Here is a 27,804-nt window from a genome sequence, read left to right as displayed (position 1 = left end):
GTCTTTGTGTAGTTTTCTTCTTCTGTGATCTTACAGGAACTTGGTGAAGCTGGGAAAGTAAGGGAGCAGGTAGCTGGAAGCTATCAAAGAGGAGAGAGATTGGATCAAAGGACTAGCGCAAGACACAGGTTGGTTCATCCTATTCCTCTTCGTTTATAGTTCATAAAGAAGAATACGAAAGTAGTTTTCTCTGTTTGTTTCTAAGGTCATTGTCACACCTTAGTGGGATAGGGTCATTCTGAGTAGACACTTTTCCCATTAACAAAAATGGCGACCATACTGGGGAGCCATTTCTAGTTAGTTTTTTTGTGTTTCTCTTGTTGTTTGTTTCATAAACTTAGAAGTAGCAATCGAACTGCATTTGCCATTAACAAATGCAAAGTAGGCATCTGCTACTTCCATCCATTCACTGGATCTGTTTATGGTCTGAACATCTGATTCACAAATGATCTGATTGCCCTTTGTGATAGCTCTTAGACCTCCTTTAAATCTACCCTCTGATTGTGCATTACTGATTGCTTTTTCTCGGCCAAAAACCATAGATTAAACTGCAAACCGTGACCCAGAACCCGGATAGAATTCTCTTTTCTGCCCCAGCGCAGGCTCTGTGAAGAGATTCTTCATTTCAACGCAATTCCCGAGAGGGCTACCTGCACTGCAATCCAGTTTCTCTGTGTAACATGTGCGCTGATCAGCCTAGCCTTGTGCAGCTGAGGTTCTTTGCTTCGTTTTTTCAGTTTTGTCTCTGATTTTTGTAGCCTGTGATCAATGTGTGTGTCTGTTTAAAAACCCCTTTTCTTTGCCTTAATTCCGCCTCCTTTGTACAAAAAGACTGTAGATGTTTTTGTGTGTTTGTTACATCATTTACAGTTTTCCATTAAAAAAGTAGAATAGTCATACTGTCGTCCTTTGATTTAGATCTGTCATAACTATCGATTTTGATCTTAGGAGAAATTTTGTTTGCTGTTGACAGTCGATTATGCTTTTACTTTTGCCTTTGGTTTGAATTTGTGACTTTCTAGTGTCGAAACGAGTATTTACTTCAAAATCATAATGTGTCGTAATCATCTCTACCTTTTGATTTCGAAAATAAGCTTGTTTGTGTTTGTCACTTGAAAGCAAATTCAGATTTGTACATCAACTTTCTTTTTAGGCATCAATATTAAGAAAGTGAAAAACAAATACATGCACATGTGCATTTGCATATTGATAGTCTATTTGGCTTGATTTAGGAAAAGTGCATTTACAGTGTGCTCTTTTCTCTTTGTGAAAAGATTGTGTCTTTCTTTTCCCCTTGTAGCTAGGATTTTCATTGCTGAAAAGAGATAAAAGTTTGCTTATCATCTTTAGATTGCATTTTAGGAATTACATCTACATCTCGTGGTGATCCCAAAAGGAAAACTTCATAAGAAAGATAAACTTAAAATAAATTGAATGAATCTAACAACGCTTTGGAACTTAACGCACAACATTTAGAGGTCTAGGCTAGAGACGTATTCCGGCGTTGTAAAGCCTGGTAACTGTTGTCCTCACTGATGGTTGGGTGATTCCTCCACTTTGAGACGATAAGTGCCAGTACGGACTTGTGCTCCCACGTACCGTCGAGTATATATTGGGAGACCCCTATAGGCTTAAAACCTTTTATCCATAGGACACCGTGTCGGCCGCCCTACTGATCGCAATGCACCGAACATAGCATTCGGGAAGATTGACTGCTGTACCGTAAAAAGTATTCTGCAGTTTTGCAATTGGTTTGGTACTCCCTCTACCTAGATCTCTAGAGCAGTCCCTTTCGTTCCTTTTCAGACTTCTTACCGAAAAAGGTCCATCTGAGCACTTGTCACTTCAGGCTCATTAAAAATCGAAGGAGACTAGAGCCATCTTTTGTTTTTTCTCGACTCTTAAAAACTGAAAAAACAAGTTGTGTCAAAGCGTCTAAAAATTTATTTTAAACGGAATATTCATACCCTTTTCCTACGTTGATCTTAGGTTGAGAAAATGGAGTCTACCAACCAACGAATTCCCCTTGGTGGAAATCCTAGTCCCTTCTCCTCTTGGGGAGATGTTGGTGCACCCCATATGGCCACATTGTCGCTTCCAGGACTGACAATTGGCTTGCCAATATGGCTCTTCTCAACCAATGTCGTTCAGAACACCACCATTCCTGAACAATCGAATCAGCAATTAGACGAGTCCAGAGTTGCCCACCAACCTTCTACTTCCTCTAATTCTTCCTCTCCTCCTTCCTCTTCGCTTGATGGGGCTGGCAAAGCCAAAAGTCAAGTTCCTAAGGAGAAGAAGGAGAAGAAGGAGAAAGAGAAGAAGAAGAAGGAGCCAAAGGCGAATGGGGGAAAACGAGTGTCGTCTAACGAAAATCCACACACTGCACCGACCAGGCCTAAATCGCCATGTGTCATTTGCAAAGGAGACCACTTTCACAGAGATTGTCCTTGCATCCCTCGGATACTAAGGGACTGGTCTCCTCATTTGCACAATCCGGTGTCATCAACCTCTGATGATCATGTTGAACGCACACCGTTAACTAGCGAAAGTGAAGCCCCAGGACAAAAAGGGAAAGCTAGATTTCCTTGTAAACTGTGCGAAGGCAATCATGCCGTCCACCGTTGTCCCTTCTTAGACGAAGCGAAAAGAGTTTTGGATGATCGTCCGGTTTCACCGTTACGACTTCCTCCTGGATATAAAAAACTCTTGCCGAGTCCGTCGCTAGTTGAGAATCCAGCTGGCCCGCTCAAGTGGTCGACTGAAGCGCCTATCATCGAAGATAAACCATCTGAATCCATACCAGACGAAAGTCAAAAGGTCGAGGTGGCAGTTGACCCGGTCTTGCCTTCGGAGGTTTTATCTTCGGATGATACAGTCACTGAAGAGAACAAGGATGACACCGTCCAAATTCTCTTCATCAACACAGACTTCGACGAACATGGGGGCAATCTACCCATTCCCTTACCATAGGAGGGAAGTTCGTCAGAGCCATACCCGGCCGTCTACTCGGTCCCACCTCCAAGCAACCTAGTTGTCTCCTTCGACTGGAATCAACTAGACAGACCCCGTTTACCAGCAAGCATACCATTCTGAATTATCGTTCAAATGTATAGAATGGTCATGGCTGGTACCATCATAGATGAGGGGGCTTCTGTGAGTATCCTTTCCTCTATTGCTTGGAAAGCGCTTGGTTCGCCATCGTTGTTGCCTGAGATGAGAAATCTGACAGGCTTTGATAAAGGAACCAGTCGACCTTTAGGGATCCTTCCCGATGTGCCCATAACATTGAGAAGGAAGACAGTTCGCATGAACGTAATGGTAGTTCAAGGACCCTTGGATTATAACCTACTCCTTGGACGAGACTATATTTATTGCATGGGAGCCATCGTCTCCTCACTCTTTAGAGTAATGTGTTTTCCGCACGAAGGAAGAGTGGTCAAGCTCGTAGACCAGCTTTCATTTCCTGGATCACGCATAGCAAATAGTCATATACCATCCCTAAATGGTCTCTTCACGCAAGAAATGTCTCAATCCCCAGTCCTTCCTCCCGATGAGCGCGAGTAATTCGGAGGGATATGACTGAAACCCAGGGGGCATGCATCCTGGTCTGCTTCAGCAGGAAAACTTCGGGTATAGGGTAGGTTTCTGCGGGAGAATATGACTAGTCTGTACCCCGTCCGTCGGTGGAAGAGGGGTTATTCTAGAATAAGATTCTCTTGTCAAAGTTATGTGAGTTGGCGGACGTCGTCACTCACCTTTGTTTATCTTGGTAGACATCGCCGAAGAAGTGTTTTGTTTGCACCGCGAATAGAACAATCTTTGGGTAACCTGTAAGAGGTAGGCCTTTCCTGATAGAACAAATGTTTTGTCTGCAAATTGAGGGGTAACTTTGAAACCATATTTTATACCTGGGGGCATGCAAACCTTTTGGAGTGCAAGCAAAGAGCGATTATTTATCTGTTTTTTGGATTAGTCGTTTCCTAACTTGCATAAAGAAAGGATGTGGGGCAAAACTCTAAAAATTGCCAATTTTATATGAGACATTCTTATCATATGACTGGATTAATCGAGCAGTTTTAGCACATAGTTCAAGCTCGTTAAAAAATAAACATAAGACATGAGCAAATGTTTCCACCCGCGTTTAAGCTCGTTAAAAAATGAACTATTCCCTGGTAAATAACCACCGTGAATGTAACATTTCAGCCATTAAAGCCTTGGTCGTGTTTGCACCGTCACCTCCACTTTTTCATTGGCCGATCATTCACCTCCATTTGATTGTTTACCCATTTTGAGGAACAACTGCGAAGAGTGATTTCACTAGCCATCCTTGTGACACTACCGTGATTGGAAAATTCCAAACCTTACCTGGAATCAGCTGCTACCCATTTTATCACTCGTTCCTCAAAAGACGAGTCTTCTTTAAGCTCTTTTCAACTGACTCGTAAAATATGAAAAGATTGCCGAGTTTTGGCCTTCCAGCTCGTTAAAGCGACCGGAAGTGCTATCCCTCCTCTAGATTTTAATCTTTTTGGACCTGAGGGATTATTGCACAAAAAGATCGAGCGCTTGTTTTGTTCGGCTCGTTAAAAGTATCGAAAATTCATCCCTTCTGTATTGTTTTATACTTTTTCGGACTTAAGGGATTAGATGATGAAAAAGGAATTTTGGAGTTAACTTTACGTACCTTTTCAGACTCTCTAAAAATGAAAAGGACCAAGTTATCTTTGTCGTTAGACTTGTTAAAAAGATTAGTAGCGACAAACTTGTCTTTAGACGAGAACGAGTTTCACTATCGCTAGGCTCGTTAAAACATAGCGATGGGTTTGCTCGAAGGGAAAATTATAGAACAAGCATATGTTATCCTCCTCAAGCTTGAAAAAAATAAAGAGGTACTGGTCAGCAATGACTGGGGAAAAATTGGGAAGAAAACTCAAAGAATCTTTATTGGTAGCAAGTCGCTCTTGAACATGACACTTCCACTCCGTGCTTGAGACGGGTTGGGTTGTTTCATTCATTGGTCACATCACCATGGTCACGCCATACCATCCACATTTGGGGTAAATGCTACCAATCCATTGCGTAAGTGTCGCCGACATGTTCAAGAGAAGTCATCCAGAGAAGTCACCTGTGTCCCATCCACTACCATACATTATACTTCATTCTTTCATGACCGCCATCCTGAACCGTATATCATCAGATTGTTTTCACCTCCATCAAAATCATTTCCTCTGTTCCGTGCCATTGATGTGGGATTCATTAAGGCCCTCCTTTGACGGATCGCTTCTTGTCGACACCAGCTCATTATCCAAGAAGTTGATCTAGGAACACCCCATTCAGTACTTTGAAGCTTGCATGCCTCAATGGCAAGTTTCTCACTTCCGGCGACAGGTATACATCAATGACCTTCGACCGAAAGATTTTGCGTGGTGTTCGACGCCAAGTCCTTTATTCACACCACGTGAATTGTACTGCAGTACCTTGAGGGTCATCATCATTATCGGTGATTCCTCTCGCGCTTGTTAACAGTTTACATCATTGACTGGTAATCAAGCGATGTCTTTCCATGTTCGACTTCAAAACATTTCTCACATGGATCGACTTGTACTTCGAGTGAAGATCGGACGAGATTGAAGATCCCGGATCTAGTTTCATCCATCTGGCCTGCGATATATATTCAGGAAAATAAAGACATTGAAATGTACAGCACTGCAGCACAGATAATCATCCTACCAAAAGGATGATGGCTCTATCAGAATCATCAGTCTACCATCAGACGATTATCTGTCCTATGTACATGAAAATGAATTTATAAAGCTGACCATGGGAATGTCCGCCTCAGCTAGATCATGAAAACAGTATGAAGATAATGTATTGTATTGTATCTTATTACAAGTCTCCTCCCTGCATTGAAAGAACTTCGGATCCTCCTAATAAGCATTTCACCCGATAAACGGCCTCATACTTTAGGGGGCAACTGTTATAGACATTTTTGTGCCTTACAGCTCTAAGCATGAAATGTCCATAAACCAAGGGATCCTAAGTCCCTAAAAGTGTTGTTCCGACCCCTAAAGGAACAAGGTCAACAAATTACAGCTTCTCCCAGAAGTTCTCCACCAGAAACTGCTCAGAATCAGTCAAATCAGGATCATTTTAGCTGCTCCACTAGCTAGCTGCATTGCATAGCACCCAAGTACACTAGCTAGGTGCGTTGCAACGCACCTAAATGCACTACCAGGGTGCGTTGAGCGGGAAATGACAAATGGCAGTGTCATTGCACGAGGTGGACAGACAATGGAAGCTTCCAGAATCTTCCCCAATGACACTTGCCTCACTGAGTTCGACCAAGGATGAGTAAGAGGCTCTCAGTCTCCAAGTGGAAACAAGAACTGACAGAGAGAAGCCACTAGTCAAATCATAAGCTGACTCATCCTCTTTGCATACATCTATATATGGATCCCTCATCCCAGAGATCCAGAGGCTGGAATTTTGTACATTGCAGAGAATTGCTATTGGTTTTGAGATAGATATCATAGTATTAGGTGATTTATGCTTTGTTGGAGGTGAAGAGGGGATTCTATGCTGGGAGGTTGATGCTGGATCAGGAATCATCGGTTGTAACTCCTCCTGGATCTTCTTGTTATATCAATAAAACTATTTGAGTTTCTCCTACATGCTTGTGTATCATTGATGTTTGTTACATTTGTATGTTTAGCTTAAATCTGATCCTAAGCTATTTATGAATATAAATCCATGTCTTTGTGTAGTTTTCTTCTTCTGTGATCTTACAGGAACTTGGTGAAGTTGGGCAAGTAAGGGAGCAGGTAGCTGGAAGCTGTCAAAGAGGAGAGAGATTGGATCAAAGGACTAGCGCAAGACACAGGTTGGTTCATCCTATTCCTCTTCGTTTATAGTTCATAAAGAAGAATACGAAAGTAGTTTTCTCTATTTGTTTCTAAGGTCACTGTCACACCTTAGTGGGATAGGGTAGTTCTGAGTAGACACTTTTCCTGTTAACAGACTCGTAAGGAAAAGCTTGGCTACTAAGTCTATCAAGACCCCTACAACAGCCATGACCAGGGTTGCTTAAGTGGCTCTACAATTTTAAAAGTATATTCCATTCCTCTGTGTAATTAAGAACTTGTAATAAATAGATTAATATCGCTTATGGAGATCGAGATTGAATTTGGGTGTGGTTTTATTGTTTTGTAATCACCAACAGCCGCCTTCATAGAATACTCTACTTCTCCTCCTGATTTTTAGAGCCCCTCTACCTGTTCATAGTAGTAGCTCACGCCTATTCTTGTACAACGACTTGTAGCTATGTATGTGCATATTATTTTGACTTTCTATCATGCAATTTTTTTTTCAAAGTTTATATAACAAAGTGCTATCACTTCCTGAAAAAATGATGTTTTTATTTTATTCGTCATAGAGAATCTATATGATTTGATTTATGAATCATTTCTTTCATTATATAAACTTTTTTCATTCGTAAAACTACCTTTTAGATGAACCCAACAACGAATTTTTCTGTTTTTAAATCTACAATATTATAGCATCTATTATATGCCACGTCGTTAAGATTGTTTGAGTTTTGAGTTTCATTTTTCAAAATAGTATTTTGTAGAGTTCTGTTTTTCAAAATAGTATTGTGTAATCGTAGGAGTGTTTTTTTTTAATTCAAGTTTTATACGGGCATTAGTGTCAATCTTAAGATTCTATTTCTGAGTTTCGTTTCAAATAATATTGTGTAATCGTAGTTCTTTAGAAAGGGTTTCTCATTCTTAAGATTCTATTTCTGAGTTTCATTTCAAATAATATTGTGTAATCGTAGTTCTTTAGAAAGGGTTTCTCATTCTTAAGATTCTATTTCTGAGTTTCGTTTCAAATAATATTGTGTAATCGTAGTTCCCTTAGAAAGCATTTCCTCACAAAGGGTTTCCTTAATAAGCACGGCCGAATGTTCAAACTTCACTCGGCTGCGGCACACGGCATGTGTTCATGTGTTCAAACCGGTTCAACCCAGGCTCACGGCATGTGTTCAAACCTCACCGTGCGTTAGCCCAGGCCTACAGCTTGTGCTCAAACCTCAACAGGCAACAACCTGGCCTTTTCATTTAACATTTGTGTTATTCAAACTTTATTTAGTTAACCCAGCCTTTTCATTTAACTTTTGTGTTATTCAAACTTCATCTAGTTAACCAGCCTTTTCATTTAACTTTTGTGTTATTCAAACTTATTTAGTTTTATAGGGACGGTACTGTCAATCTAGGATAAGAGATTTATCCAATTATAAGATGTTGTCGACCACTGGATTTGGATGCTTTCAACAACTACTATGTAAGGCTTGGATGTTGGATTAAGTCAATTAGCAAGATATATGAGGTCCAGTTGTGTTTTGATTGGATGTTGGATTACGTCAATTAGCAGGATATGTGAGGTTCAGTTGAGTTTGAATTATTAATTCATGGGATTAATTGAAACTTGTTTATGTGAGGTTCAGTTGTGAATTTGAATGTTAATTCACAAGATTATGTGAAAATTGGTTATGTGAATGTTAATTCACAAGATTATGTGAAAATTGAAAATTGGTTATGTGAGGTTCAGTTGAGTTTGAATGTTAATGGATGGAATTATGTAAAACTTTGGTCATGTGAATCTTAATTTGCAAGATTATGAGAAAATTGAAAACCTTGAATCTCAAAACTACCATACTGTGGCAGCGTGGTTAAATTACATGGGATTATGTTGTGACATCAGGACTTAGAGGGAGATTTCCAAGAGGGGAGAGATTCGGAGGTAGTTCAGAAAACGAGCTGAAATGGCAATGAACAGACTAAGGGATTAGGACAGGGCCAATTTTGTCATTTGGAAAGCCAAGATTATGTAAAACAAAATTCTTAGACATAGGATTACATAAAACTTGGTTATGTGAGGTTTATTTGAGAGTGAATTTTAATTCACATAAATTTTAAGTTTAAATGTCAATCACAAGATTATGTGGAATTCAATTGAGTCAAGGAGGAAACAAAATATGTCAAACTCAATTGAATTTGAATCGAGATTCAATTTTAAATTTCTTGTCTCAATTCACTCAAGATTATGTGAAACAGTGTCACTTGAGAAGTTATGTGAAACAGTTTCAGTTGAGAAGAGATTGATTATGTGAAACAGTTTCACTTAAGTGTTTCAGTGAAGTCTTGAATATTCTCAATGTCAATTGACTCAAAATCAATTGAGTTTGATTATATGAAATTAATTGAATTTGAAACAACAAGATTATGATTCAATTGAGTTTGATTATGTAAAATTCAATCAATTGAGTTTGATTATGTGAAATTTAATTAATTTGAAACAAGATTATAAGTTTGATTATGTGAAATTCAATTAAATTTGAAACAATTATGACTTAATTGAGTTTGATTAATTCAAATTCAATTGAATTTGAAATAAGATTAAACTTGAATATCAATTTATAGCCAGATTATTTGAATTTGAAATAAACTAAAATTTGAATATCAATTTACAACAAGATTATGAGTTTTGATTATGTGAAATTCAATTGAATTTGAAACAAGATTATGAGATGCATCGGAACTGAGGGAATTCACATTACATAAATCAACTACTTGCACTTCCATCATGCACAGATGCACCAAAACTGAGGGAATTTTATATCTTGCACTTTGGATTTGTACAAATCCATGGAAGGGAGAGGACTTTGAACTTTTCCCTCGAGTATGTGTACAAATAAATTTGCACTTCATTATTTTTAGTCCCTGCCGTAGGCACAGTTGGGACTATAGTAATCGAAATGTGGCATTAGCATTAGTTCCAGCTGCAGGTAACCTAAGTTTTTAAACGTTCAAATTTTATCAACCAATGAAATTTATGGATTATTTTTCAAGGAACAATAGCATTATTCTCCATCTTATTTGGCCTCTTCCCGAGGTGGGGAGGCCAAAAGCATGGATAGTCTATTATATATTTGATTTATTTGATTCATACACTAGTACAAAATGACTAATTAGTTACTAAAAAAAAAACTAAAATTTGCATATAAACGACCATTTTTCAGTTGGTGACCAATAGTAGCTAATTTACAGTATCTTATAACGTGACCAACGTTTAGTCATTTTTAGCTTAGTCATTAATTGGTTTCCTCAATTTTACCATCTAGTAGTATATTTAGTCATTAATTTTTCATTGGTTTAGTCATTAATTGTCACAATTAATGACCAAATATATAACAAAATATATTACTATATGAATCCTCAAGAAAACCAATTAATGACCAAAGAAATATGACCAAAACGTTGGTCATATTATAAGATACTGTAAATTAGCTACTAATAGTCAAATATATGCAAATTTTACTCATCATTTAAAACCAATTAATGACCAAAGAAATATGACTAAATTTTAGTCGTGTTATAAAATGTTGTAAATTAGCTACTAATAATCGTATATATGCAAAATTTAGTCATCATTTAATAATAAAAAATTTACCATTTGCAGTAGTCACTTATCTTTTTTTGGTATTTTCATATTCATTATATAAATGACTGATTTAGTAGTTTCTATTCATTTCATTTATTCATGTTCACCATTAATTAATATAAACTACTAATTTAGTAGTTTTATATTGATTTTATGTGTTTATTTTTAATCACCATAAATTAATTTGTATGATTTTGCGACTAAATTTTAAGAAAATGTCATACAATGTGCATGTTTATCTAATATGATAACGCAAAGTTACATATGTTAATTACAAGACTAAATAATATCAAATGTAAATAAAAATAATTTCTACCATATAAATTTTATTATATAAAATATCAAGTATTACAATATGAGTTTCCAACTTAATATGGGTTGGACTACAATTTACACATGAAATATTGTTTCGTCATTTCAAAACATTATCACTATGTTGCCAAAGCATTGCAAGTGAATTCACCAACTCTGAAGGCTTGACCATCAGTCTCTATGAGTGTGTCTTATGCAAGATATTGGCTCTAAGGTTATCACTAGACAGATTCTCTTTTCTCTCTCATTTTGCATTTGTTGCTCCAGTGTTATTGTTCATGTCTTTCTTCAATTGTTGCTTCTTACCTTCAATATTTAGTCCCTCTCCTGAAAATGAAAGAAGATACAATGCAGAGTATAAGACATGAAAGACGATGAATACATGAATATAAAATAAAGTAGACTATAAAATATTTATATGGCATATACCTCAACATTTGATAGTGGCCACTATGTGGCTAGATGACCTGTATAAACAAAGAAAATAAAATGTCACCATAGAAAATGTAATTGGAGGGGGATTCATCATGCATGCTATGATTTTTTGTGTGTGCACACCTCATATTGCTCACTTCTAATTGTATCAAAAATAAAGAGTATGCATAATGACATGTAGTGACATATGGGTGTCTATTTGACTCAATGATATGCTTAATTTTTTAACCCATTCCAATCCTACCACAATGAAATTAAGAGAGACAAGGACACAAGAAAGACTATCAATAAATGAAATTAGAGACTTTAGAATGCAACTCAATTGTACCTGAATGTAACGATAAGTATTTGTAGCTTCCTGGTCACCGATGAGTATCAAATTTCACTGTAAAAAATTCCTTGCATTATGATAATTTGGTTGCACCTGCACTAATCCTCTGTAGTAGTCCCTTGACTTTCCTATAGATATAATTTTAGAAACAATCCTACTCCTGCAATTCTTACCTATATGGACCATCTTTGTCCCCCTATTAATAGTTATTTTTCAAGGCAACAGAATAGAACTCTCCAATTGCATCATTGCTTTTCAAAACAAAGCTTGAGTATTTCCAGGTGATTGTTGAACCAATCTCTACTCAGGTCCATGAAATCCTTGATTTGTCTCCATCGCAAAAACCTCTTTTCGTAATAAAATTATAAATCCCACATTTGCATTCCTCGTCCTCGACATACCAATTCTTTAAAGTGGAATACTTTATCATTTCTCCCTCGGTGCAATAGAGATCCACCACTGTGGCATGGAGATGATTGGTGTCATAAAATGGTATAGTTCATCCTTCAATATATGTCACAAAACTCCTCTCACCTCATAGAACTCCTCATCTACAAAAATAAGAGTCCTCTCAAAATCCCTGGTCTCCATCTCATTCATCCTGAAATAAGTGGATATTTCCATGCGTGACAAAGTGTGCTTGGAGATTTAATAGAAGGATCCATCACTAAAAAAATAAAAATACAATGCAACATAATAGTTATCATCAAGAGAAACAACCCTGCCAAGCTACTTCCTAACTAGATAAAGGTACTCCTAAATTACCTCTTATAATGAACAAAAGATAACCTCAACTACCTATAGAGTCTACCTATGCATGGTAGCAATGAAAACACTGTCAAAAACGACATATACAACAACGTTGGTCAATCTCTTCTTCTAGTCAAGGGCATGCCCAACTTTTGAAAAGTATCAAGCAGATTAGGGTCCACCTCATCCAAGCTCCTCTTCTTCTTCTACTCTCTCTATTTAGGTTCAGAATAATATCAAAGGTCTTTGAAATTGATGGGTGGGTAAAATTTATTAGTCCATTGAGTTGTTCCATTTTTAATCATTGTCTGTAAGAATTGAATCTAAATTTCAAAATTCATTCAGGTTCCGTCTTTTTAGCTGAAATTAAACTAAGATTTGGAGAGTTGTAAGGTTTAATGGATCTAAGTATATTCTAATTAAATATATTAACATGGTTTAAAACTGTAGGCATTGAAATCAGAATCTAAGGATGAAACAGAAAATATTTTATGTTTATGATTACAAGAAATTGTAATTTCATATAACAAATTTTGAGGAAGGTCTAGCATTTGTATCCTAACAGAAAATTTTCTTGCATCACTTAAGCCCTTTTAATTTGGGCATGGTAGAGTCCATTACACAAACAATCAACCACTAAAAAAAAGGTGAAAATAAAAAATAAAATTTCATGCATTCTGACCCTAGAAAAGTTAGGGAGGAGCGAACTGATCTATACAATAAGGACATGCAAAATGCTTACTTGTCCATTGTCTTTTGATTAATTATTGGCCACAATCAAGATCTGCATTATCATAATCATTAAACCCTTTGTACAATAAGGACATGAAAAATTATTACTTGTGCATTGTCTATTATAATCCTTAAACCCTTTGTACAATAAGGACATGTAAAATGCTTACTTCTGCATTTTATTTTGATAAATTGTTGGCCACAATCAAGATTAGCGTTATCATAATCATTAAAATCTCAACTGTAGATAAATTTATGATTTGATCATATAAACCCTCAATATTATTTACCCATAAGAACAAAAGTCCTCTTTAGTTAAAAGGAAGAACAGAGTCCAAATTCATACCCATATACAAATTACCAAAATATCATAATCATTAAACGCTCAACTCTAAATAAAATTATGCTTTGATCATATAAACCGTTGAAATTATCTACCCATAAGAAAATAAATCCTCTTTAGTAAAAAGGAAGAACAAAGTCCAAATTCATACCTATGTACAAATTACCAAAATATCCACGCCTAATGACCTTGCCTTTATCATAATCATTAAACTCTCAACTCTACATAAAATTTATGCTTTGATCATATAAATCCTCGAAATTATTTACCCATACAAACAAAAATCCTCTTTAGTAAAAAGGAAGAACAGAGTCCAAATTCATACCCATATACAAATTACCAAAATATCCATGCCCAGTGACCTTGCCCTTGCTCCATCTAATTGTTGATGCTCTCCTAAGGTGTTTCCCATGCAAACTCCATGAATCCCATGAAATCCATAAATCACGTTGATGGTCTTCCTTCTTCTGGAATTTCCAATGCAAACTCCATTTGGGGTTCGAATCCCATGAAATCCATAGATCACGTTGATAGTCTTCCTTCTTCTAAAATGGTCTTCCTTCTTCCGGAATTTCCACGTAGATATAGACAAGGCAGAGAAAAATATAGTGCTACAATGTGATGTTGTAATCTGCAAATATTTTGTTTGAATCCAATGCTAAACTAGAAATGAAAAAGAAAAGAAATATTTATAATAGAAAAAATAAAATAAATATTTATAATATAAAATAAAATATATAAATTGCAATTGGGTTAAATGATTTATTTTTAATAAGAATTTGTTATTTTTTTGTAAAGTTAAAAATGATATTTGGATGAGTGTAAACATTTAAATATGACCTCAATTAATAATAAAAAGTTAAATTAATAAAAAAAATGTTATATTTTGATTTTGTTATTAACTTGTGAATAGGCTTTGTTACAATACCATGGGCCAATACCATGGCTTATCAATACTACAAGTCCAAAAACATAACTTATTTCACAACCAAAATATTTTACAACAATATGACAAGATTATTAACCATGGATATTCACCCCCACATTACCGCATATATTATTATTTCACAACCAAAATATTTTACAACAATATGATAAGATTATTAACCATGGATATTCACCCCCACATTACGATAGATATTATTACCTTGTAAAAAATAGCCTTTGTTACAATACCATGGGTCAATATCACGAATTATCAATACGACATGCCCAAAAAACATAAATTATTTCACAATCAAATATTTTATAACAATATGACAAGATTGTTAACCATGGATACTCACACTCACCTTCGCTTTACCATGGATATTAACTTGTAAATCCGTTTTGTTACAATACCATGGGCCAATACCATGGCTTATCAATGCCACATGTCAACAAACGAAAACTTATTTCATAGTTTAAAAAAATTATTTTAATTTAATTTTACAACATTTTTTAAAGTGAATCTAAAAGGGAAAATGTTACAATTTGAGATATATCTAAACCCTCTATCCTCACGACTACTAAAAATATACCGATAGAAATTAAATTAAAGTTTTAATAAAACTAAGCTAAGATGGATATATATATATATATATATATATATATATATATATATATATATATAGAATCGACATAAGAATCGACATAGATCCATCTTAACTAAGGATCCAAGGAATGAGAGCAAGCAGACTAATTATAATAGATTAAATATAATGAATTTTCATTATTTTATTTTCTTTGACTTGATTGATCCAAAATATAGGTTTAATACTTTACAACCAATACCATGGGCCAATACCATGGCTTATCAATACTACAAGTCCAAAAACCATAACTTATTTCACAACTAAAATATTTTACAACAATATGACAAGATTCTTAACCGTGGAAATTCACCCCCACATTATGATAGATATTATTAACTTGTAAAAAAATAGACTTTGTTACAATACCATGGGTCAATACCATGGATTATCAATACCACATGCCCAAAAAACATAAATTATTTCACAATCAAATATTTTATAACAATACCACATGCCCAAAAAACATAAATTATTTCACAATCAAATATTTTATAACAATACCACATGCCCAAAAAACATAAATTATTTCACAATCAAATATTTAATAACAATATGACGAGATTGTTAACCATGGATATTCACCCTCGCTCTACCATGGATATTAACTTGTAAATCTGCTTTGTTACAATACCATGTGCCAATACCATGGCCTATCAATACCACATGACAAAAAACCACAACTTATTTCATACTAAAAATATTTTATTTTAATTTAATTTTACAACATTTCTTTAATTGAATCTAAAAGAGAAAATGTTACAATTTGAGATATATCTAAACCCTCTATAATTAAAATAAGGTTTTAATAACATTAAGCTAAGATGGATCTATGCCATTATATATATATATAAAGAACCGACATCGATCTATCATAGCTAAGGATCCAAGGCATGACTGCAAGCAAATTGACTAATTATAATAAATTAAATATAGTGCATGATTTTCTAAAGTTTTTCATTATTTTATTTTCTTTGACATGATTGATCCAAAATATAGGTTTAATATTTTACAACTAATTAAGTTTTTCTAATTTAGATAATTTCTTAAACACAATACAATGTGATCAAATTTAAGAGAGAGTTGGGGAGGGGGTGGAGAGAGGGAGCGAGATGATGAAAATTTTGGAGGATAGAGAGAGAGAAAGAGAGAGTGATGGGGGGGAGTGTGATCAAATTTAAGAGAGAGTTGGGGAGGGGGTGGAGAGAGGGAGCGAGATGATGAAAAATTTGGAGGATAGAGAGAGAGAAAGAGAGAGTGATGGGGGGGAGAGTGAGGTGGGAGAGAGGGAGCGAGAGGAAGGATGAGAGAGGAGAGAGAGAGATGGAGTTGGAGTGGGAGAGAGAGGGAGGAAAGAACAAATACATAAAGAGATAGAGGTGGAGAGAGAGAGGAGTGAGAAGGGAGAGATGGAGAGAGAGTGAGTGAGAGAGGAGAGGAGGCAAGAAAAAGAAGAGGAGATGATAGAGATAGGAAGAGAAGGGGAAGGGAGAGAGATGGAGACATAGATATGGAGAAGGACAGGGAGGTGGGGAGATAGTGATAGAGTTGGATGGATGAGAGAGAGAGTGAGTGATTTGTGGGGAGAGATAGAGGGAGGTGGGAGATAAGGGATAGAGAGGAAGGAAGATAGAGATGAGGAGAGAGAGATGGAATTGGAGGGGGTAGGAGAGGGAGGAAACAAGAAAAACATAGAGGGAGAAAGGTGGCAAAAGAGAGGGGGTGACAAGGGAGTCATGGAGAGAGAGTGAGGGAGAGAGGAGAGCAAGAGGGAATAGAGAGAAGGATATAGATAGAGAGGGAGAGAAGGGGAAGAAAGAGATAGACAGAGAAGGGGAAGAGAGGGAGAGAGAGTGTGTGTATGTTTGGGGGGTGAGATAGAGAGAGGGAATGAGAAAGAGACACAAATACAAATATAGATATTATATAGTATTATATAACCAACCTAGATCCATATTAACCCTATAACTATCATGTACCAAGAGGGATCCAATCTCTCGAGGTGAAAACATTTCCTCAAGTTTTGCACTAGGAAAAAAAGTTTGCACCTCCAGAGATCGGACCCCTCTTAACGCTTGATAGATTTGGGGTTAAGATGGATGTAGTTTGGTTAATATGAAATTAAAGTAGTTTTTATTTGATATTATAATCTTAAAAATTGAAATTTCCCTTTAAATTAATTTCAAATTAGAACTATATCCAATTAGATTCAATGAATAGATTTTTAGAAAATACATAAAATATTTTTTTATTAAAAAATATATTTTTAAAATTACAAATTATTAGAGGTACATAGTGCAAAGTTGGCTCACCTATACACCATGTGAGGATGAAAAAGTGTTTAAGGAAGGATAACCTTTCAACCAATCTTTAACAACCTTTCAATCCCCTGTCACTTGTAAGTTTAGATTGCTTGACACAATTAAGATAACTAACATAAAAAACTGATTCATATTATTGTAGTACTTGTTAAGTAGTTGTATTTTTGTTCTTAGACTAAATTAATCATTCATGTTAGTCATTTTTAGTTGTATTACTTATTAACTAGTCACATATTTTAATCTGTGACTAAATTAGTGATTTATGTTAGTCATTTTTAGTTCGGTGATTTAAGATTGCTCATTTTTGGTAGTATTTCACTTGGAAAAGTTGTGGTGACTAACTTTTTTAGTCACCTAGTCACTAATTTCTCATTTTCTACTAGTGATATTTCCCTGTTGCAAACTAATGCTATCATTAGTTCCCCAGTATTAAATGTTATGTTGTTTATTAAGGGAAATATGCTTATATTTAGATGAATTGTGGCTTTCATAGGACATGCCTAATGTTTAGAATATTATATCTAATTTCTGTGGAGTCATCTCCCACCCAACATTGTCATGTCACACACTGTGAGCATGTTAGCCACGTGTGCAGGATTCCCACAGCTACCTGTTAGCCTTGTGTGCAGATTCCCTATTAGCCGTGTGTGCAAATTCCCACAGCTGCCAATCCCCTGTTTATCCCCTGTTTGAAGCTTTGTTTATCCCCTGTTTGAAGCCCTGTTCAAAATATGTTCAAAACGCGAGGCTACAACTCTCCGCTGAACCACAAAGCTAATATTCTCTTGATTTTGTGCAGATTACCAGATTACATAAAATCATTCGCTTTCTTGTGAAACTTGAGGTCAAGCTTGCGTGAAAAACTTGCTTTCCTGTGAATCTTGAGGTCAAGCCTGGGTGAAAAACTCGAGGTCAATCCTATGGAGTAGGAAAAACAAAAAGAACAATTACACAAAAAAAACAATTACTTTGCATTTATGGGTTGTTGATTAGGAACAAAGGGAAACAATGGGAAGAACAATGGAGCAACAAGTAAGAAACAACTTTGCATTCTTTTTTATCATTTCCTACACAGTCAATTTTCATTCTGCATTCAATCTTTGTCTTTTTCATCTTTATGATCATTTGTTGAATAGTCAATTTTCACTCTTTGTCATCTTTGTCCTCATTTCTCGCAGAGTCAATTTTCAAACATTTTTGAGCTTGTAGTAAACACAACATTTTAAGTTCAGTTCTTAATGAATACATAATCCATAAAAATATTTTGGTCCTTTGCACGGTATAGAAATTACTAGTCTAGAAAATGCAAAAGTGTGAAACAACTATTGGTTGGGGACCTTACATGGATATCATAAGATGCAAGTACATGTCACTGTGAAAGAACAATAGATTATGCACCAAAAAAATAGTTTCCAGACCACCTCACTTGTGGCTTGACCGACCAGTACTGATATTCTAATTATTCGTTAGCAAACGCTGAATTTTTGGGGAATAGGAATGCCTATAAGTATGTCACATATAACTTCTGAGAAAAGCACGACAATGCAAGATTAGAACAAGTTACAACATCAATGTCATATAGTTTATTTTATTTTTCTCAATCAATAAAACAGGCCAAACCGAATTTTCAACCAAACAGGGGAATACGTTGTTGTACAAAGAATACTCAAATATAAATCTTTAAACGATAACGCCATAGATGTTTCAATCATTTTACTAGTCCAACTTGGATACGTTGTTGTACACAACAAACTAAAATACAACAAACATTAATGTTTTATAAATCCGTGAAAGGAATTTGAAAGAAAACATACCTGGAATTATGCACAATTAAAGGCTTCTAGTTCCTGGTTCCATTTTAACTTTTGATATTGAATCTGAAACCCAGAAGGACTTTTAGAGGTGATCTTTTACCATCAAATAGACTGGTCAGTGAAGGTCGTGACCTTAGCTTGGGGTTAATGAGGTGAATCCCTAAGCTAGACTGGTCAGTGAAGGTCGTGACCTTAGCTTGGGGTTAATGAGGTGAATCCCTAAGCTTACCTGCCACCACCGCCCTGAGCACCATGAACAACATATCCAATAACAACGCTTCTGGCAAAGCTTCCAATTACAATTTGTGCAGCAGAGGTGATAGGAAAACCGCCTAAGAAGCCATTTCCGGGTTTTCTACTTCATTTTACCCCTTTCTCTGGAGATTGAATTTTTATGACTTAATACACATTTGGGCTCAATAAAAACTCTGTGGATTCCAAGAGCCGTGTATAATGGCCAGAATCATTCAAATCGTATACCTTATAGAGCATTGACGAGCTAGTTCAAGGATAGGCCCTTGTCTGGGGCTTCCAGCTCAAATGGTATACCTTAGAGAGCATTGACAAGTTGTTTCAGGAATTCTTTGACGAACATTGACAAGCTTTGGTTTGCGCCTTCCAGCTAGGTCGACACTGTGTTATACCTTCATTTCCTTTTTCCATAAGAACGCTAGATACCTTCATTTCCTACTACAAGAAAGTACTATGTTCCACCTTATGGATGTTGCTTCAAAGACAGTCAATTCAAATGTTTACAGGAGTAAAACATTCATCCGTTCTCCATCTTAACCATTGCATCTCTAAAATATTCATTAAATCTCTGGCACGAAGGATTCAAAAGACCTCAAAACCATTGGATCTTTAAATATTCATTAAACCTGCGGCACGAAGGATTTAAAAGACCAGACATTTAGTGTGATACGTGGGCTGCATGCAAGCTACCGTGCCTACACCCAAGTTATTTAACTTTATGTTAATTATTATATTTAATTTTTAAATTTTTTTATTAAATTTTCCGTCAAGGAGCTGCAAATTTAATTTAAAAAATTTATATGCCTTTACATGCAAATTTAATTTTAAAAAATTATACGCCTTTACATGCAACACACATGTATACACTATATAATAAGTGAAAACTTTGAATCAAGGCCACCATCAAGGTAGGCGCTAGGTGAATAAGAGAAGCTTTTTTCATTTTATAGCCTGTATAAGCTTTCTCCTTCCCAACACAAGTAGCGTTGCAAAAGCTTATGGTGAAGGCCATGTTACGCTATTTATGTTTTGCCATTGTGCTTTCCGTGTGTTTTTTTGCTTGCTCATATTCCTGATAAACCCAATATAATAAGTGATCTAAAACTGTCTCTGCTTCTGCCTGAATAGCTTTATATCCTCCTTGATAGGAATCTGCTGCTGGAAAATAAATGGATCATAAGTCTTCATGAGTGGGTCACTTGGACAGAGACCTGTTGCTTCCTGCGGTTTCCGAGGAGTGACTATTCAATTACACATCCATGAGTACTGTACTGTACTTTGATTCAAAAGGGGCCTTCGATCAATGAATGGATCAAAGGAGCGGGGACGCTGCTTGACCATAAGGGGGAGGAGGCTCAAAGGAACATATATGACTACTTTAGTTTCCGACCTTGCATTCCTTGAAAATCTGGCAATGTAACTTTTATATTTTATAGTCTTTTTGTGTTTTGTTTTTCCCTTTTTTTTTAAATATTTTCGGTGTTTTGGTGCTGTATTTTTTAGTTTGTCTTTTACTCTGTCATTTACTGGTATAAAATACATGAGTTATATTATAAAAAATAGTAGCCAAGAGTAGGTTGACAATATGATATCTGTCTTATATAGAAAATTTGCCGAATTTTGTATTAGGACCGAATTTCCATATAACGAAGACCAATAGAGCCTAACATTGCTACCATGGACCACACTACCAAACTCTAATACTTCAAACAGAGCATACCCAACCCTGCCTTACCCACTTAGCTACTGAAAATCCACACTACGTTTCTCTGAAAATTATCCGCGTTGTTGAGGCACCATGCACCCATGAAGACCAAACCTCTTCCATCTTTCGAAACACCTGATAACGGAGAGCCAATTCTAGTCAATAACCTTGCAGCTCACACACTGATAGCCTTTTGGTCTCGAAAGCTATTTTATAAAAGTTTGTATGTGTTGTAACCATCTTTTTCAAAGAAGCTTCCTACTTTTACAAACTTCAAGCATGTTGCCTAGACATGAAAACCAGAAAATCTAGAAATGTTATATGCCAGCCATGCGTCTACTTAAAAATTGTAGAACACTGATCTGTCTATCTCCTTAAGTGAATGCAGAATTAAGACACACATCTGTCTTGCAAGCTCGTCCAATCAATTTTATAGTAGTATGGCAATATTTCCTAAAAGTGGGTAGTTCCACCCACCGACAACTGAGTTTTCAAACAGCTCCACCTTCAGACCTTAGAAAGTGAAGGCAGCTGCACTTGGAAAAGAAGAAAGGTTGTTGGGATGATGGATTCGGCCATAATAATGAGTATACAGAGGCTTTGGGTAACCCTGTACTTCCACATGGGGGAAACCCATCGAACACTAATATTTATATGTGTAACCAGGATGTCCATGTCTAGACTCGAGCTCACAATTTCAACGTTCTTGAGGCTGGATCGAGTGAGAAGGAAGCTTCCACATTCACAACTTAATGGATCTACTCAAATAGAGAAACCATCAGCGAAAGCAAGGGGTGCAGCACTTCGATCAAAGAAAGTGGGTAGTTCAGTGGATTGAGTGGACCAATTTATAAATATGCGTTGACCTTACAAAATAAGGGCAAGGTTGGAAATAATAGAAGGTTAGGGATAAAAATACAAAGAAGACTTGAGTGTGCTCGGTCCGGTCTCAGTCTTGATACCGTCAGATGTGTCCAATGGTGTCCCAGAAGCAGATAAGCCCATTGAACCGGAAGCGATTGACCCAATGGTTTATACAGGTGAACATTTCGCTTTTCTGTTTAATTCTTGAAGGACCCAGCGTAGTTGCCAATCCTTCAGCTGGCCATTTCTGTGCCTATATTAAGGTAATTCCATCTTCTATAATAACTTTAGTTCTAATCACTGGAACCTCCTCCATTTTATTGCGTAAGTTTACAACTGCAGGTATCTCAGAAGAGAAACCTTTCTCCCGGAAAAACGTGTTGGGATTGCCCTTCCAAAGTCTGACAAACAAGATTACCTTTCCTTTCATTTAAAGTTGCCCGACTGCCCTTCACTAATTCTCACTTCATATTGAAAATCCATGAATTAGAGGCTCAACCAACCACAGTAGAAGCCAGACCAGCCACTCTTGAATGGAGTGGTTCAACCAACTACAGTAGAAGCCAGACCAACCCTCGTGAATGGAGTGGTTCCAATAACAAAGGTATTAGCAGCTGAACTCAAGGATTCTATAAACTCTGCCAGCGTTTGTTCAATAAGATTTCCTGTTTGATCACCAAACATAGTTTAGTTATTATCAGATTTGTCGTTCGATCACCAAACATAGTTTCTTTATTACCAGATTTTATAGAACTTGAATTTCTTCTTTATCATGCACTTCTCGAACTGTGGAAACACCCAAGAATTGCATTGTAGATTTCAACATAGGTATGCAATAGACTTTGTTTCTGTAACAGACTTTGCTCCTGCCAGCATGCTCTTCGGCAGGGACTAGTTGCCCTGCAACTCTCCTTGTTTAAGGATACAAATCAGATCAATAATATAAAAGGGAAAGAGAGAAATTTGTCAATACACAAATCCATGGCTTTACTGTAAGATTTTTGAGATACATAGATCTAGATCTGCAAAACAATAAACAAGCTTGCAAGAGAAGGAAGGAAGCGAGCAAGAATTGAGAAAAGAATGAAAGTTATTCTACAATATTAGTTTTAGAATAAATACACAAAAGCAACTAAGTTAAGCTTAGTTGTACATGCAATAACTAAAGCTAACTAAAGCTAAGTGTGCTTTATCTTATGCTAATGTGTACATGTGCCACATGCAAGCAATAAGTTAACTGGAGCTAATCTAGGTGCATGTACACCAACACAGCTAGTCTAAGTGCATGTACACCAACACCCCCCCTTAAGCATAACTTAGGTGAGTGTGATGCAAAATGAATGAGTCTCGGCAACACGACCATTTTAGGTACCCATATACAATGCATAAAAAGAGGAAAGAGGGAAAACCCAGTGGGAAGAAAACCCCCCCTCAAAATATAATGCAAAAGTAGAGAAAAGACAACTGCTAGGTAGTCGTGTCCTTCACCCCGAGTCGATCTCGCAGGAATCGAAACTTCTGCTCAGCATGTTTTCTTCCAGGTGTCGCAAATCCGCAGCCTGACAGAGCGCGAGCAAATACGTGGAGACCATGAGATTGAGTATGTCGATTGCCTCGGCTAATTTGCGGGCTGAGATGAGGCCCAGAGAATTGACAGCTTGGTTGTGCTGCTCGGCGCTCTGGACGTGGGTGGTGACAGGGCTGGCGAGGTACTGGAGCTCCGATGTGTAGGAAGCCATGGCTATCTCGGTGCCCTTGAAGCCGTAGTCGAGACTCGGGTTGGGGCCACCGTTGAGATTCGAAGGCAGGCCACTGTTGTAGTAATCGTTGACGAGCTCCAAGAATTGGGCGAACATTAGCTTCCGACCGATAAGCCCCCAAGCTCGGGTGCACTCCATACGACCCTACCGATCCAAGCGAGCTCTGAACAGATGGCGAAAACGCAGCCGCTTGGGACAGCGAAGATGGATTCAATGACGATGCCAAAGCAGGATTAACAGACGTGAAAAGCGAGTGATTCAGTCCAGGAAAGTTCTGGTTCTGACCAGCCAAAATAGCATTAAACGCCTGACTGAACCCGGGAGCACCACCCTGATTAAAAGGCAATGTGCTGCCAAGAACACCGTGTGCTGCCGCGGCCGATCCGAGAATCGAACCCGCACCGTGGGTCAGCGCAAGGTCATTGGGGTCCAGAGGGCCGGTAACAGGGGTATGCGTGTTCCTTTTCTTGCTACCTTCTGCTGCCCGCTTACAGTTCATGGCATGACCTTCTACAGTTTTGTTCGGCTCCTCCAAAGCCTTCTTAGCACCCTCAACAGTCTTGTAAATGAAAAGCGCAAAACCCCTGGACTTTCCAGTCTGTTTATCAAACCCTAAGGGCCCTTCCTCGACTTCGCCGTATTTCGAAAAAAAGTTCAGCAATTTCTCCGCCGGAATATCGGCCGGAACGTTGCTCACATAGATTTTACGCCCAGTGGTCTCGGTGGGAGGGTGCGCTGGCGCCGGGCCGGCGGACGCCATCTGGCAAGCAGTCATCCTGCTATCGATTTTCTTGCTGGGCTCCTTCAGGGCTTTCTGCGCACCGTCCATGTGTTTAAAGGTCACGAATCCATAACCTTTGGATTTCCCAGTGCCTTTGTCCACGATGACAGTGCATTCTTCCAGCTCGCCGTATTGGGAGAAAACGGACTTCAAAGCCTCCGATGTAGTGTCCCAGCCAAGGCCACGGACGAAGATTTTTCTGTGCGCAGGATCCTTGTCGGCAAGTTTTCGAATATTTTCTACAAGCTGCGGGTCCTTCTTGGCGTTCTCAGAGATGATGTCTATCAGCTGTTCCTTGCTGAAAGGAGCCAGCAGTTTCTTCAGGTCTTCTTCGTCTTCCTCGACTTCGGCTTCGCTGCTACCATCGGCTTCAGAGTTTTCATTTTCTTCGTTTGCGTAAGTAGCAAAATAGTATCTGATTGAGGAACAAAATCAGAAAATGTATACAGACGAGATTGATCATTTACCTTGCCAGATGCAATCTTCAAATTGGTTTGCATGTCATAAATGCTCACGGAATCTGGGGTAAATTCCACTTTCCTTCCGCTGCCTGTGTGTGTCATCTGATACACTTAGAGAAGATTCACAAAAAGCCTTGGAGTATGCAAGACATTTTCAAAACTTCCATCTTCTAATTGCACTCTTCCTTGTCCAGTTGCTGCAACTGCAGAATTATCCGCCATGAGAATGGGACGACCTGAGCATGCATGTAGAGAAGAAAATGATTCCTTTGAAGAAGCCATATGATGTGAAGCTCCTGAATCGATGATCCATTCTTGTGGTGTAGAATGAAGAGAAATCAAAGCATGCCCGTTACCTCTTGGATCTGGTGCTTTTTCTCCAGACTTCTTCTTAGCATTCTCAGGAATGTGGTCTCCAAGATTGTGTTGCTAGAGTGTCTGCGCCATAAGATCTATAGTCTTCTTCATGCATGCAGATTCAGGATGAAAACCACGGTGGCAATAATTGCGCATTGATTGTCCTTTCGTTCCTTTCCTTTCCTTTGAGCCAGATGATCCATCAGGGGGTTTGGGATTTGCCTTTCCTTTTGCATGCACAGTAAGTGCATGCGCTTTGGAATTTTTAAGTGTGCCCATTTTGATGAGCTTATCTTGCTCATGCATCAAAGACTGAATAAAAGAATCTAGTGAGGGCATCTTCCAATCTACACCAGTTGCAGATCTGACTGTGTGGAATGTAGAGACGAATACTGCATACTCTGGACCAAGTTTTGATAAAATGGAAAGAATCAACTGCTTTTCTTGCTTGGATTTTTCGATCCCGCATCCTTTCAGCTGAGCCAACAAGGCTTTATACCTTGCGAAAAAATCTTGAATGTTCTCAAAGTTTCTCGGATCTAATGAGTTTAACTCATTTTCGAGAATGTGACCTTGCATTTCATCCTGTTTTCCAAACAATTCTTCCAAAATTTTCCATAGTTCATTTGGAGTTGAACATGATTCAACATGAAATAGCAGTTCTAGAGAAATAGATAAACATAGGATGCCGAAGGCCTCGTCCATGCGATTGAAATATCTTGTTTTCTCTATTGCCGATGTTGGTTCAACTTCCGTTCCCATGGTTATTCGAAATAAGCCTCTACTTCTGAGATGAAGTTGAATCTTTGGCTTCCATTCGAAATAATTATATGAAGTGAGAATTGCCGATTGTGGAAACTCCAATTTAGACTCCATTCTTTGTTGTTGCTTCAATCTTCTGAACCTGCAAATAAAATTGCTTGTGCACTAATTACAAATCCCTGTGCTCTAATACCATGTAAGATTTTTGAGATGCACATATCTAGATCTGAAAAACAATAAACAAGCTTGCAAGAGAAGGAAGGAAGCAAGCAAGAATTGAGAAAAGAATGAAAGTTATTCTACAATATTAGTTTTAGAATAAATACACAAAAGCAACTAAGTTAAGCTTAGTTGTACATGCAATAACTAAAGCTAAGTGTGCTTTATCTTATACTAATGTGTACATGTGCCACATGCAAGCAATAAGTTAACTGGAGCTAATCTAGGTGCATGTACACCAACACAACTAGTCTAAGTGCATGTACACCAACATTTACAGATATGCACATTTTCACTGGAGGCTGAACTTATCCCTTGTGCAACAAATAAATGATGCACGTATTACACTGTAAATGCGTAGAAAGTAATCAGACCTTTTAAGTTGACAGAGTACTTGGGCCAGATTTATCCAGTTTGTGCGCAATTTGTGAAAATTTGCTGTAAGTTGACTCAAATTTGAGCCGGAACGGCCGCGGACAAACTCAGAGCGAGATTTCTTAGAAGGTGCTGGAGAACCAAGCGAGCCCACCAAGAATTGGACGAAGAATTGGTCGGACAATGATGAAACGAAATTGACCAATACACTCAGGGCGTCTTGTAGAGGAGAACAAAGTTCTGGAGCCTGCTGCGTGAATGTGTGAGGATGGTAGTGCTGTTTAGTAGCTCTGGTGTGAATGGCATTACAGAATGGTAGCTATGAATCCTGGGATTGCTATTTAGAGGGCGTTTGATTGAGTGTTGAGTTGCCATGAAAGTGAGCAGAAACAACCACTGCAATTCCTATTGAGAAGCTTGCAGTAAGTTACTCTGAAACTCAGCCGAAGGAACTTGCAACCAATGAATGTATATCCAGTTTAGAGATACGTCATTTCCTATGCGCATATTCCCAGTTTAGAGATATGTGAGAAGCTTGCAGTAAGTTACTCTGAAACTCAGCAGAAGGAAGTTGCAACCATGAATGTATATCCAGTTTAGAGACATGTCATTTCCTATGCGCATATACCCAGTTTAGAGATATGTCATTTGTTATGCGTATATAAGCTACAAAATTCTTGGACTGCAGTTTTTTTGGTTGGAATTTGGTAAAAAAAATTCAAAAAATCTGAATGCTGGAGTGTTTAAATTTTATGGTGGAAATAGATTCAAGGCCATCAAGAACTTTTGACACACCCAAACTCAAAATTAGAGGCACCCAAATTCAAAATCTTAACATTTGACAGTTGATTCAGATTTTCAGAATTTTAAGGTGGAAATAGATTCAACACCATAAAAAACCTTTAAGTAATTTTAAGGCATAACTCAGATTTTTAAAAATTTCTGTCAAATTTTATCATAATCTTGTCAAAATTTCTATTATTTGCTAAATTAATTTGTAAGCTTTTTTTTAGAATATATATTTTAGAAATTAATTGGGATGTACGAAGGCTCCTGGAATGGGTGCTCTTGCGGCTTATGTGCCGCTCTGACTTCACTCCTTCCTGTTTCTTCAGACTTGGAATGGAACAACTCTGAAAATGTTGGATTGAGAATG

The 27,804-nt window shown here is 37.4% G+C and overlaps 1 protein-coding gene and 1 pseudogene across 1 annotated transcript; both read right to left on the bottom strand.

The window, feature by feature from the left end:
- Positions 1-23,417: 23,417 nt before the first annotated feature.
- Positions 23,418-23,789, bottom strand: LOC149149909 (phenylalanine ammonia-lyase pseudogene; annotated as a pseudogene).
- A 1-nt stretch (position 23,790) lies between these two features.
- LOC149149908 (UBP1-associated protein 2B-like) lies at positions 23,791-27,142 on the bottom strand (the record flags this gene model as incomplete). Its single annotated transcript, XM_089442619.1, has 3 exons — positions 27,138-27,142; positions 26,648-26,938; positions 23,791-24,889 (listed from the first exon to the last, which is right to left on the bottom strand). Coding segments are annotated over exons 1-3 (1,395 nt in total), but the record flags the coding sequence as incomplete, so codon positions are not given.
- Between the last annotated feature and the right edge of the window lie 662 nt (positions 27,143-27,804).

The sequence above is a fragment of the Pinus tabuliformis genome, chromosome 9 (assembly GCF_031772625.1).
Source record: "Pinus tabuliformis cultivar Carrire ecotype Pingquan chromosome 9, CPIR1, whole genome shotgun sequence".
NCBI lineage: Eukaryota > Viridiplantae > Streptophyta > Pinopsida > Pinales > Pinaceae > Pinus > Pinus tabuliformis.
Note: the sequence above shows the minus strand (reverse complement) of the source record. Positions and strands in the feature narration are given on the sequence as shown.